Consider the following 14,607-nt stretch of genomic DNA (forward strand, 5'->3'; position numbering starts at 1 on the left):
TTTCGTAAGTAATAATAATAATAAATTTTTATTTATACCCCACCCTCCCCGGCCAAAACCGGGCTCACACAACAAAGCGTACACACAAAACTGGGAATGTAAATAATACCCCAAACAATTAGTCACAACATGACAGTTTCCTTTAAGAGTAAACAAACTTGAATTTCTCGGTCATTCACAAAGCTCCAGAAGTCCCAAGAGAGTTTTAAAAGATACCACTCTGGTGGAAAGCTAATTGAGGTTCCCTAGAGAAGAGCATTGCTAAAAGACCTTGCATTTTCATACTTGGAGGAGACATTTCCCGAGATAAGCATAGCCAAGACTGTTTTGCAGCACAGTCATCTTATAGGATCTTCCCATACAGACCAGACCAGCCTCTTTTTCTACATTCACAGGAAAGAAGCAATCAGGCTCCTTAGCTGAGATAATCTGCTACAAATAAACGGAAAATTCTGACTCCATGAAGAAGTAATTTTTCCCAATCATGGGATGATTCATGTAAGCTGCATTAAACTAGTATTTCTAGCAGTTTGTGTGGCAGTAAATTTACTCTTGAATGATTTAAAATTAGCAGTGCTGGTGACACTGACTTAAAAAACAAACAAGTCTATAAAAACCAGCTAACACAAAAATTGCCACCACTTAAAATCCCTGAGATAGGCACAGAAAGTGAAACAAATGTGCACTTCAAATGAACAAAGTTAATCCAAAAGTTCTTGTGCTACACAGCCGACAGCAATCCAACAGAGGAAATATTCTGGAAGTCCCTTGTGCCGTGTGAAAGATGCTGTCAGTATAAAGGCACATACTTCTGTACTTGCTGGGCTCCAATCTCTGCTACATAAATTGCTCCAGTTTTCTTGCTGACATCCACAAGATGGGGCTTAACTTCGCTTGCAAGCTGAATTGTGTCCATCACAACACAGTCCTCAATTGATCCTACTGGTGGGGCAGCCAAGATTGACACCCTGTCAATATTTATATGTGCGACGATCATATACCTTTGATCTGGAGTTAATCTACAGGAGGAAGGCGGGGAGAGAGAGAGAAGGGGAGAGAGAGACTATTTAAAGAGAATCCTCTAAATCCTATTTAAAATCCTGCAGTATGAACATAATGCACTTTTGCTCACATTTGGGGGGGTTATCTTCTGTTTGCACATCCCTCATGCCACCTGAAAAGTTGATCTGGGAGTCTCCTGATAATCCCAAATTTATCCTATTGGTGTCATCTGGAGGATTTTGTGACCCTTCTAAGCCAGTTTTTGGCCAGGGATGCAAGGTTCAGACAGAATGGGAAACTGTAGTTTGTGAAAAACAAAATAAAAAAAATCCTTCCAGTAGCACCTTAAAGACCAACTGAGTTAGTTCTAGGTATGAGCTTTCGTGTGCATGCACACTTCTTCAGATAGTGTGGTATCTGAAGAAGTGTGCATGCACACGAAAGCTCATACCTAGAACTAACTCAGTTGGTCTTTAAGGTGCTACTGGAAGGAATTTTTTTATTTTGTTTTGACCATGGCAGACCAACACGGCTACCTATCTGTAGTTTGTGAAGTGCATCAGCATATTTTTTCTTGAAAACCTATTAAGACTTTTTTTTTTAAAAAAAGGGGGGGACTGTCATAATCCCACCCTCCATGAATGGTAGCCCCTTCCACTCATCAGGTTCTTTGGCACTAAACTCTAATCTCAACATTCTTAGTTAACAACAAAAAATGTTTTTGCACAACCTGCAAGACAAGACTTTTACACAAGAGACTAGATGGGCACAATCCACCATTAATCAGAATTCATTAGACCCGCAGTCATTTCTATGAACACATATCCCAATGAATGAAAGGAAAAGACCCCACATGTGAGAGCCTCATTCCTATATTTCCAAAGTAGCATGGAATTACCCCATGGGGAAGCAGCTTCCACACAGCTACGAGTGCAAGTGAACAGAACCAATATTATGCTTGTGTGGGGTAAAATTGGAACGGCTGCAGACCGTTCAAATATGGTGGAAATGCCCAATGAGCAGGATCTAAAGGTGCCCTTCTTTTCACGGAAGGAGTCCTTCAGTTCGCAGAAAGGCCGTTGAGCAAGTGGGGAGGACATTCCTTTTCTCATAAGCCTTAATCAATCAATAGCCTTTTAAACTGTGGAGGGTATTGTTTTCGTTTGTTACTATGGCATGTATTTTTGTGGTTTTTATATTGTATTTTGTGGTTTTTATATGGTATGTCTTTTTGTGGTTTTAAAGTGCTCAGTGATCCTTGGATGAAGGGTGGTACAGAAATTTAAGAAATGATAATGATTTTTCGCGTATTCCTCATCTTGCACGTAGCTACCCCCCTGCACAATGCCAGCACCCACTCCTCTGCAGAGTAGATTTCCAAGGCGTACTGTGAAAATCACTTTTCCTCTTCTATTTGCAGATGCCGGGAGCTGCTGCTTCTTGAGCAGAATTCCACTTACAGAATTGCTGGATCTGATCCAAATAGAAGTCAGGCACCCATTAGGAAGCCTAATTTAAGGCTTTGGCAGCCGAATCAAGCTTTTGCATGCCATAACCCTTCCGATAATAAAAGGGCCGCAAAAAAAGGCAACATCTACCATCTGTCTAGCATCTGATATTTGTACAAAGTTATGGAAATACAACATGCAAAATTATTTGCATGGATGCACTAATGAGCCACCTCTCCTCTTTCGAGCCAGATGGATACATTAAGGAAAGCCAGTGTAAAAGTTATATGGCACCACCAAACATACTGGCATTTTCATCTCACTGTTTGGCAGAGATATATCTTCAGTGAACACAGTAGCTCAAACACTGGTACACCCACTATGCCACGTAAAATGGCTCTAACACTGGCACTGGAGCTCTTCATCACCTTACAAACAAAGGAGTTCTCCATAATCAACATGAGCCCTGCTCAGCTGAAAAGTCTCCCCTTCCACCCACCGCCCAGATTTGCGTGCAAGCTACAGATACTAGTGAGTGATGTATGGAAGTGAGAGCTGGACCATAAAGAAGGCTGATCGCCGAAGAATTGATGCTTTTGAATTATGGTGTGGAGGAGACTCTTGAGAGTCCCATGGACTGCAAGAAGATCAAACCTCTCCATTCTGAAGGAAATCAGCCCTGAGTGCTCACTGGAAGGACAGATCCTGAAGCTGAGGCTCCAATACTTTGGCCACCTCATGAGAAGAGAAGACTCTCTGGAAGAGACCCTGATGTTGGGAAAGATGGAGGGCACAAGGAGAAGGGGACGACAGAGGACGAGATGGTTGGACAGTGTTCTCGAAGCTACCAGCATGAGTTTGACTAAACTGCGGGAGGCAGTGGAAGACAGGAGGGCCTGGCAAGCTCTGGTCCAGGGGGTCATGAAGAGTCGGACACAACTAAATGACTAAACAACAACAACAACAACAGATACTATACCTGACAGAAGAAGGGCCATCTTGTGTAAAGCAGCTATTCCAACAGCCCAACCACTCCCCTGTGGTTTTCTGAAAAGCCTGGATTCTCCAGTTGGCTCTGTCAGCAACCCATACCTACTGAAAATACAAAATCTGTTCATAGCCATATTTAAATACTACCTCAGCGATCCTGCATATGCTCTATGATGTTTAATATCACATGAAATGGGGATCTACATGTTGCCATTCTGAGCAGGCTGGTATAGGATCTCGCCAACATTACTGAACTCTCTTTAGGGAAGAATCCATACCTGCAGCAAAGCATGTGCTCTTTAATCCTAGCTTCCTGCTAAACATACTTATATGTCACGGCTTTTGATTGCGGTTGGAAGAAGAACAGCAAAACCACTAATGTGGGTCTGCAGGTAATATTAAGCCAAGCCTCGTGGTTTGTTTCTCCCAGAGGCAGGCAGAGCTTGTTCATAGTAAGCCAACGTTTGTTTCAGATTATTTGTTTCTAAGTTTAGAAAACAAAGGAAAATCATAGATGTGTTTTCCTTCTACATGAAAAATGTAAGTTTTTCAGTTAAAACGTTGGTCCAGTACATCCCTACAATACTAACATGGAATCGGGGGAAATGCAGAAAATACTTCACAAAACAGTGCCCTAAAAATCATACCTGGACTTGTTTTGATTAACGTCTGCAGGAGACTTTGTGGATATTTAAGGTATAATTAGAAAAATCTTAATAATTATTCATAAAGGAAACAGCTTATAAGAAGTAAATAAGGATGCCAGAAACAGGATAAAGGAAGTCTTTTATTTGGTTGTATTGTTGTATATTATGCTTGTTGTTTGTTATGCTTGTGTCTGATGGGGGTGGATTTCTGTGTTGGGGGGGTTTGTGTTATGTTGTAAAAAAATTTCCAATAAAAAAATATTTTTAAAAAATATACTAACATGGAATCACTCGTTTCTTGGTTTAATTAAAACTCGTTGATGAAAAATAGCATGGAATGTTTCATTCACAGGCAAGGAAGGGGTGGGGGAGAGAAACATGCCATAAAAGATTGGAGAAAGCCCCAAAACTTTAAAGCACCAGTCCTCAACACTTCCTTGAAAGCTGCAAGTAAATTAAAGGTAAAGGTAAAGGGACCCCTGACCATTAGGTCTAGTCGTGGCCGACTCTGGGGTTGTGGTGCTCATCTCGCTTTACTAGCTGAGGGAGCCGGCGTACAGCATGTGGGTCATGTGGCCAGCATGACTAAGTCACTTCTGGCGAACCAGAGCAGCGAACGGAAACGCCTTTTACCTTCCCGCTGGAGTGGTACCTATTTATCTACTTGCACTTTGACATGCTTTCGAACTGCTAGGTTGGCAGGAGCAGGGACTCACCCTCCCTAGGTTGGCAGGAGCAGGGACTCACCCTAGGTTGGCAGGAGCAGGGAGCTCACCCTGTCGTGGGTATTCGAACCACCGACCTTCTGATCGGCAAGTCCTAGGTTCTGTGGTTTAACCCACAGTGCCATCCGCGTCCCTACGCAAGTAAATTACTGGAAGTTTAAATTCAAGTGAGAAAATTTCAAGCCCTGGTCATGATGGCTATTTATAAAACTATATTACAGCGATCATGGCTACTTTACCCGTCCGACAGCATCCACCGTTACACTGTGTGGGATATTGAACTGTGCAGTGCCAGAACCATTTTCTCCATGCAGCCATAGAGTCTTAAAGTCTGCAGGTAGAAAGGAAGCGCCATATATTGCTGTGCATTTTATAATAAAACATCTGCATTACATCATGATAAATAAATTTATTTTTTTTATACCACGCCCTTCCCGGTTTAAAAACCGGGCTCAGGGCGGCTAACAGCAAATATAAAACATTGATTACAATGCAACTTTAAAAACAGCATAAAACAGCACAGAATACAGCATAAAATACAGCATCAATATCAATAAAATTCAAAAATTCAGGGGTCATTTTTGGCATAAAAAACCCCCAGTCAATAGACATCGAATGATCACCTGGGCTAACTGGCCAAGTTGGTCCTACTAGGGCCAGCAAGGAGGTATGTGGATAAGAATTTAAATGTGGGGTCCCAGAAAGGGTTTCTTCAAAGAAGAGGAAAGGGAAAAGGGAATAGAGGATCAGGCTAATTCAAACTGAAGGCCAGGCAGAACAGCTCTGTCTTACAGGCCCTGCGGAAGGAGATCAAGTCCTGCAGGGCCCTAGTCTCGTAGGGCACAGAGCATTCCACCAGGTTGGAACCGTCACTGAAAAAGCCCTGGCCCTGGTGGAGGATAGTTTGACTTCCTTAGGGCCTGGGACCTTTAAGCTATTATTATTCATGGACCTTAGGGTCCTCTGCGGGACATACCAGGAGAGACAGTCCCATAAGTACGAGGGTCCTAGGCCGCATAGGGCTTTAAAGGTCAGCTGACAGCTTTCTAATTCTTTAGTGATTTCAAAAACAGGGTAACTTTCTGTCCTCTTCCTAAAAACAGAGTGGGGGAACATATTCTAAATACTGTAAAACTAAAAACTATCCAGTAAGGATTTGGGCCTTCTCCTACATTTAATAAACAAAAACAAAAAAACACATTTCCTTCTATCATAGTCTGACTGTGGAAGTTCTACCGAAATTTCAAATGCTGCAATTAACAGAGCCCTTAAAGCGTAAACCCATATGGGAGAGACAAAAGACCTCAAGAAATACAGAAATGATAGTCACATAAATTAGGAGAACACAGCAGAAACAAAAACAAACCACTAGTGCAGGCACTGGGAAATTCCCCACCCCCTGGAGGCTATTTTGACATGTGGGTGGAGACACCTACTTGTCTAGTATGTCATTATGATACCAGCTCACAATTTCAAACATGCTGCCCAGCTGACTGGCACTGACGGCAGGCCTTGCTTGGCCCATTTGCAGGCATTGTACCTGCAAAAAGACATTTCCCCTCTGCATACTAGCTCTGCAGTCCCACAGAGGAAAATATGTCAATTTGCAGGTGTGGTTTGGATCCAAACCACACCTGCAAATGGACTTCAAAGGGACTTGCTATTCCGAAGCCCCACTTGTCAAGGAACAACTGGGAGAGCATTTTAAACTCCCAATTGTTCCTTGGCACCTGTGTCTTTTATGTGCCACACACCTGACATCACATGTGATGGCAGGTGGGGAGAGCTTGTGGAAAATGGGCTGGGGGGCCAAACAAGATGGGGCTGATTAGGCCTGGTGGCTGGAGGTTCCCTATTGCTGTACATCAAAGCAATTCTGAATGTTGCACGTTTAGGCCATTCACATCCATTCACTTACCTGGCGTCAATTTGACCAAGCGGTTGTTCAGTCCTCCATCACCATCTACAATGTAGATGTCCCCGCTTTCTTCCACAAAAATCTCTGCTGGCTGGTCAAACTGCAAGGGATTTGTACCAGAACCTGCTGTACCTGCAGTACCTATGACTTGAAGAAGTTCACCTGAAGGAGTATACTGTTTAATGGTGTGTCCATATTCGCCTATATGAAGAAGGAAATAAGACATTTTTCAGTAAGATCACATTTTCTCTGTGAACACCATAATTTTAAAAGGAGTGAGGTTGTGAAGAATTGGGCAAAAACTGGAGGGGACATTAACTGGATTTACTGTTCTCCAAGTGTGGAACCTCTGTGCTGTGTGCACTGCCCTTGGTCTTCCACCATGAACCTGTTCTTGTTCCTCAGCCTACTGAACGCCCAGGAAGAAACATCTTCCTCCCTTTTTTAATCACCTGAACTTGTACAAACTGCAAGATTTGCACAGATGAAGAGCTGTATCTTTTAGGATGATGGCCTGGTGGTACTGGGAGTTTTGTGTGGGCTGTACTGTAGTTAAATTGAATTATCAGGCCCAAGAACATACAAGAGCAAGCTGCTGAAGGAAGCAAGGAGAGGCACATGAATGGTCTGGTTATTTCAATCGCTTCACCTTTGGGTCTTAGAATGGACTGTTGTGTTATTTTTTCACGTTTTATATCATGAGGCAGCATGGAGACAAGTTCTTTTGTGGAAAGGCAGCCTCTAAAATTTACGTCTAACTTAAAACATCATAAGCACACTGTTTTGTTTCTAGTGTTATTTAGTAATAATCATTCCACATACCAGTTCCAACATCTGTGATCCACACTGAAGTTGCATTGGGTGTGTTCAGCACAAAGATACCATGAGGCATTTCAATGGAAGCATTCCATGCTTGTAAGAAATAGCCATCCTCAGTATAAACTACAACCTTAGGCACATTTTCATCACCTCTCTGTAAAAGTGTATTAAGATAACAGAGAACCAATCAGATCTTGCAGAATGAAATTCCAGAATTTTTTCATAACGTTTCCTTATTGCCTATACATACATATACAAATGCATATATTCTCACAAATCTTATTAGCTCCACCAAGTATTGTTATGTCTGGTTCACATGCAAGGAAAAAGCTGATCAGTGGCTTCCTTTCACTGAATCTTAACGCAGAGGTACAAAAGGATAGTGGATTTTTGTCCTCGGCATATACTGCAACCAAACCGCTGCCTTTAGCCCTCTCTCAACTGTCACCAAGCAGCAGCCATTCTATCAGGCTGCAAAATAGGGAGAAAGAGAAACAGAACAACTCCACAGCTTTTGCTGAGAAACCAGTCACCTTTTGGCTCTTCCTCAACTGTCACCTAGTAAAAGGTGTTAGTCCATCAGGCTATGTGAATTGCCTCTGTCCCAAAGATCATTATAAGAACTGTAAGAAATGATGCATGGACTTCATTTCCTTCCTCTCCTTCCCCATCTGTTTTTCCTTGTCTGCCATGTATTGTAGATTATAAGCCTAAAGATCTTTGTAAAGCCACTCTCATAGCCTTTTTGACTAAAGAATGGAGTAAAAGTGTTTAACCTAGATGGCCATGGCATAACACAAAAGTGGACAGAGTACAATCACAGTGAAGCTATCCCCATAATTGTACTTCCATACGAGAAAAGGCATAACCTGTTGAAATTCTGCCTGGAAAATAAGACACAAGAAAGAAAAGTGCATTAAAGACAAGGGGAAACAGAAGTTCTTTAGGACCCTATTGCCTGCCCATCAAACAACTCATCAGTTGCAGCTCTGACTTCACTTATTGGCTAAAACCGCTGACAGGCAGGAGGAGCCAGGCTTGGTTATTTCACAGAAATCACTTAGACAGTTATCTTCCCATTTTGCTTCAGAGTTTTCATTTTAAGAGGGCAAGAAACTTATTTTTAAAAAATGAAAGCTCAGAGTCTGGGGCCCCTCCCTGGGGGCACCAATGAAGGCTTTTGCAGGCTAATCTGGTTGGCAATCCCTGATCTAAGATACTGGTGAGGAAAAGATGCTGCGAGTTTTTTTGCTTTTTTAAAAAGAAAGCAAAGAGACAGGATATGCAGGCTAGAAGAGAAGGTTTCTGGGAAGATCAGGGATACAAGAGATCAAGCAGAGTCTGGGTGTGAGAAACTGAACAAAGAACTGGCAGAAAGGCAGAGGGAAGGGTCTGACAGAAAGCAGCCACCTTATGGAATGGAACTAATGTGCAGCAGATAGGCAGGGCAAATATAGAGGAACTGTGGCACATTTAAAAGCCTCCTTTCTTGATCTTGCAGCCTGATCTACAGAAAAAGGAAAGCTGAACTCTCGGCCTCTGAATCCATTTAGACCAACCAAGCTTTGGGAAACATAATGCCATGAGAATAAAAGCACAATTCCTACTACAAAGACACAGCCCAGCATTTCCTACACTGGAAAAAAAATGGTCATTAATGGAGATATCCTAGTGACTTGCTGATGTCATCTACTTAAAATAATTGTGGCTTTCTTCACTGACACTGTTATAATGAACAATCTTAGTCAACCACAAAGACTGAAAAGTAGAGTGTAAAGGGGAAATGTAGGAGAGGAATGACAATTGGCTCCCTATTCTAGCATTAGGCTTCTAAGCTCCAGAGTAAACATGATATGAATGTTAAAATAGGATGCCAAGTTATGGAACTTTTTGAAGAAAAGACGGTATTTTATAGCGAAAGAAGCAACAGCATTCATTTACTCCTTTAGGTAGCTCTTACCACTACACTTTTTCTTTTGGCATTTTTTTTCAGTATGGGAAAAGTTCACCCACACTGGAAAAAAGTCATGCAAATGTCTGTTCCTCACAAAGCTCTCCTCAACACCGGAAAGTATGTCTGCTTCCTTACAGATCCACATGCATTCAGCAAGGAAAAATATAAAGAGAAATGTGAACTTTTCTGACATTGAAGGATGAGCCTCCACCCAGTATTCTGTGCAAGAGTTCCTAGTCTGGTTGCTATAAAAACAGGAACTGCTAACAATCGAAGCTACACACTGGACAACTCTGCTGGTCAGAAGAATGTCTTTTCTTACCTGTCCCACGTATACTAATCCATTGACATCATCCACAGCAACACAAAACGTCTGACCAGTAAAAGGAATCAAAGGCCAGTTTACATCAAGCTTGTAGAGTGGCTTCTCTCTTCTCCAGAGAGGGAAGAAAGTCAACTCACTTAACACCTTAAAAATAAATGGCAAAAAAAATACTGTTAAACGAGCCATCTCCAGAGAGCAGTATTTAACATTTATCCATCACATTTTTTATCTCATCCTTGTTCTAAGCACTGCATGCCAGAGGTTTTCCCATTTTTGCTCTCATCGCAACCCTGTGAGGTAGGCTAGGCTGACAAGCAGCGATCAGAGGCACCATGCCCCTGAGCATCAGCCCCTGGGGAGTGAGACTGCGCGCATGTGTTGCTTGTAGACTTTTCACAGGCCTATGGTTGGCCACTGTGGGAAATAGGATGGACTAAACAGGGCACTTGCGTTCTTTGGAGCATGGATAATCATGTCCAGGCTACTGTGGTTAGGAGTGGGTTGCAGCTGGCAAACCAGTCAAGCTGGTGAAATGTGCTTCAAGCTACAGAAACCATTTAGGCCTCCAAAGGTGAGGTCAGAAGTAAAACTCCAAACTGCAAACCTCATTGCCATGCATCAACAGAACCTCCATCTTGCCTGGATTGATCTTCTGTTTACTGGCCCTTACCCACTCCATTATTGATTCCAGACATTGGTTCCATAGCTTCATCTAGATTTAATGAAGAAGAGAAGCAGAACTGGTCATCACCAATGTACTGATGATGACGACACCACATTCCAAATCCCTAGATAATTTCATTTACAGGTTTTGTGTAGATGGCAATGCTCCCCTGGCCTCAAAAGGGAAGGAGAAGTTTCAGGAATGGGGAAGTGATAAAATACATATTTTTTTCTTCCCCCTACATCAAGCCCTCCTCTGATAGCCCATACTGCATTAGAGGGCTGCCAGTTCAAAACATGAATATTTTAACAGCTAAGCTGTCAGAGACTTGAGTAGGTCAAACCCCTCTCTTCACCCTACCCTCCATTTTCCTTTCTAGTTTCTTTTGTTTTCAACCAGCACTCCAAATTCCACCCTTCAACTGTTCTTAGCCATACAAACCTAATGGCTGAGGTGTGATACAGTAAACAATTTCTGTTTCTTTTTCTCAGTTCAACTGCCATAAGCAGCTTTCCATACCTCCAGAAAACTCATCGGTTCTTGTTAGGCCCTTTTAGAGCTGCTTTTTTTTTAAGCCCCTCAGTTTTGTTTTTATTTACAAATTCAGAAACTGCAAGTTTCGTTTGGTAGCCTCATTCCCCTTCCAAACCAACAGTCCATTCTCACAGTTCAGTTCTCATGTAATGTGGGGGGGGGGGCGGGCGGAATGATATAAATACTAATACATATAATGAAGTATTACGTCCCACAGATTGATCATTTAACAGCCAACTAAATAACACATTTTTTCAGTAATACGGACTATTGTATAGTCTACAGGACCAGCCCACCCATGAGGCAAGGTGAGGTGATTGCCTTTGGTGACAGGATCCACACTGGGAACAGATCCCAATGTAGATCTTTATGCCCCGCCCCTTGTAAATCTTCACTCACCCCTTCTTCCCTAGTGGGGATTGAGATGCCCTTTTTCTGGTTCGTCTCAGGGCCGGTTCAGACAGAACAAATATCCTCCAAACATGGCTTGCTTTCCCATGGACTTGGATAATAATAATAATAATAATTTATTATTTATACCCCGCCCATCTGGCTGAGTTTCCCCAGCCACTCTGGGCGGCTTCCAATCAAGTGTTAAAACCAATACAGCATTAAATATTAAAAACTTCCCTAAACAGGGCTGCCTTCAGATGTCTTTTAAAGAGAAGATAGCTTATTTCCTTCACATCTGAAAGTAGGGCGTTCCACAGGGCGGGCGCCACCACCGAAAAGGTCCTCTGCCTGGTTCCCTGTAACCTCACTTCTCGCAATGAGGGAACCGCCAGAAGGCCCTCGGCGCTGGACCTCAGTGTCCAGGCAGAACGATGGGGGTGGAGACGCTCCTTCAGGTATACAGGACCGAGGCCGATTAGGGCTTTAAAAGTCAGCACCAACACTTTGAATTGTGCTCGGAAATGTACTGGGAGCCAATGCAGATCTCTCAGGACCGGTGTTATGTGGTCCCGGCGGCCAGTCCCAGTCACCAGTCTAGCTGCCGTATTCTGGATTAATTGCAGTTTCCAGATCACCTTCAAAGGTAGCCCCACGTAGAGCGCATTGCAGTAGTCCAAGCGGGAGATAACTAGAGCATGCACCACTCTGGCAAGACAGTCCGCGGGCAGGGAGGGTCTCAGCCTGCGTACCAGGTGGAGCTGGTAGACAGCCGCCCTGGACACAGAATTAACCTGCGCCTCCATGGACAGCTGTGATACGATCTCACACCCCAAATACTTTTCATCCAAGCTGCCTCCCCATTAAAGAAATCGTAATCAATTAGGTCACAGGGTTTCCCAAACTTGGGTCTCCAGCTGTTTTTGGACTACAATTCCCATCATCCCTGAGCAATGGTCTTGCTAGCTAGCTAGCTTCCTTCCTTCCTTCCTCCTGGGCCGTGTTCAGAAAGTGCTGGTGGGGGATGAGTGTTCAGACCCCTGGGCCCTCACTTGTGGGGTGCCTCAGGGTTCTGTCCTCTCCCCCATGCTTTTCAACATTTACATGCAGCCGCTGGGAGAGATCATCAGGAGGTTTGGGCTGGGTGTTCATCAGTATGCGGATGATACCCAGCTCTACCTCTCTTTTAAATCAGAACCAGTGAAGGCGGTGAAGGTCCTGTGTGAGTGTCTGGAGGCGGTTGGAGGATGGATGGCGGCTAACAGCTTGAGGTTGAATCCTGACAAGACGGAAGTACTGTTTTTGGGGGACAGGAGGCGGGCAGGTGTGGAGGATTCCCTGGTCCTGAATGGGGTAACTGTGCCCCTGAAGGACCAGGTGCGCAGCCTGGGAGTCATTTTGGACTCACAGCTGTCCATGGAGGCACAGGTCAAATCTGTGTCCAGGGCAGCTGTTTACCAACTCCATCTGGTACGCAGGCTGAGACCCTACCTGCCTGCGGACTGTCTCGCCAGAGTGGTGCATGCTCTAGTTATCTCCCGCTTGGACTACTGCAATGCGCTCTACGTGGGGCTACCTTTGAAGGTGACTCGGAAACTACATCTAATCCAGAATGCGGCAGCTAGATCGGTGACTGGGGGCGGCCGCCGAGGCCACATAACACTGGTCTTGAAAGACCTACATTGGCTCCCAGTACGTTTCTGAGCACAATTCAAAGTGCTGGTGTTGACCTTTAAAGCCCTAAACGGCCTCGGCCCAGTATACCTGAAGGAGCGTCTCCACCCCCATCGTTCTGCCCGGACGCTGAGGTCCAGTGCCGAGGGCCTTCTGGCAGTTCCCTCATTACGAGAAGCAGAGCTACAGGGAACCAGGCAGAGGGCCTTCTCGGTAGTGGCCCCCGCCCTGTGGAACGCCCTTCCAGCAGATGTCAAAGCAATAAACAGCTACCTGACATTCAGAAGACATCTTAAGGCAGCCCTGTTCAGGGAAGTTTTTAACGTGTGACATTTTAGTGTATTTTTGGTCTCTGTGGAAGCCGCCCAGAGTGGCTGGGGCAACCCAGCCAGATGGGCGGGGTACAAATAATAAATTATATTATTATTATTATTGCTAGGGATGATGGGAGTTGTAGTCCAAAACAAACCCCCCAGAGTGGCTGGGGAAGCCCAGCCAGATGGATGGGGTACAAATAATAAATTATATTATTATTATTATTATTATAGCTAGGGATGATGGGAGTTGTAGTCCAAAACAAACCGCCCAGAGTGGGGTACAAATAATAAATTATATTATTATTATTATTATAGCTAGGGATGATGGGAGTTGTAGTCCAAAACAAACCGCCCAGAGTAGCTGGGGAATCCCAGCCAGATGGGTGGGGTACAAATAAATAATAATAATAATAATAATAATAATAATAATAATAATAGCTAGGGATGATGGGAGTTGTAGTCCAAAACAAACCCCCCAGAGTGGCTGGCGAAGCCCAGCCAGATGGGTGGGGTACTAATAATAAATTATATTATTATTATTATTATTATTATTATTATAATAGCTAGGGATGATGGGAGTTGTAGTCCAAAACAAACCGCCCAGAGTGGGGTACAAATAATAAATTATATTATTATTATTATTATAGCAAGGGATGATGGGAGTTGTAGTCCAAAACAAACCACCCAGAGTGGCTGGGGAAGCCCAGCCAGATGGGTGGGGTACAAATAATAAATTATTATTATTATTATTATTATTATTATTATTATAGCTAGGGATGATGGGAGTTGTAGTCCAAAACAACAACAACAGCTAGAGACCCAGGTTTGCGAAACCTTGAATGAGTTCCTCACAGATGTGTGCATATTCACACAGCACACAGCTTGTGAAGGGAAAGGTTGGCCCCCCCCCTCTGGCTCGGACCCCCAAACTCCCTCAGCCTGGCCCACCTCACAGGGCTGTTGTGTGACCCTGCAAGGGACCCTGCTCAACGCGGCGCGGGAGCGGAGGGCGGGCCGTTCTGTACCTGCCAACCCACCTGCACCTCAGACCCCGCCGTGTACAGGTTGACCAGCAGCACGAGCGAGGCGGCCCCTCCGAGGCCCGCCAAAAGGCGGCAGAGCCGGGGATAGCGGCGGGCGGCCATCGAGGAGGAGCCTCAGCGGGCGCGAGCCGAGCCGCCGCCCCCCCCCCCCGCCACG

At 44.2% G+C, this 14,607-nt stretch overlaps 1 protein-coding gene across 3 annotated transcripts; it reads right to left on the bottom strand.

Annotated features, from left to right (window-relative positions):
* NHLRC3 (NHL repeat containing 3) lies at positions 1-14,597 on the bottom strand. 3 transcript variants are annotated; one of them, XM_081855661.1, is made up of 8 exons: positions 14,433-14,590; positions 10,433-10,540; positions 9,826-9,972; positions 7,553-7,703; positions 6,731-6,931; positions 5,052-5,143; positions 3,430-3,542; positions 1-1,019 (listed from the first exon to the last, which is right to left on the bottom strand). In XM_081855661.1, exons 1-8 carry the CDS (start codon positions 14,550-14,552, stop codon positions 791-793), a joined length of 1,161 nt encoding a protein of 386 aa, XP_081711787.1. In that variant the 5' UTR covers positions 14,553-14,590; the 3' UTR covers positions 1-790. The 3 variants fall into 3 exon arrangements, with proteins under 3 accessions (XP_081711787.1, XP_081711789.1, XP_081711788.1); XM_081855663.1 differs by lacking the exon at positions 10,433-10,540 and having other exon boundaries at positions 14,445-14,597; XM_081855662.1 differs by lacking the exon at positions 10,433-10,540.
* Positions 14,598-14,607: the final 10 nt, after the last annotated feature.

The sequence above is a fragment of the Podarcis erhardii genome (assembly GCF_964252035.2).
Source record: "Podarcis erhardii genome assembly, chromosome: 3".
Classification (NCBI taxonomy): Eukaryota; Metazoa; Chordata; class Lepidosauria; order Squamata; family Lacertidae; genus Podarcis; species Podarcis erhardii.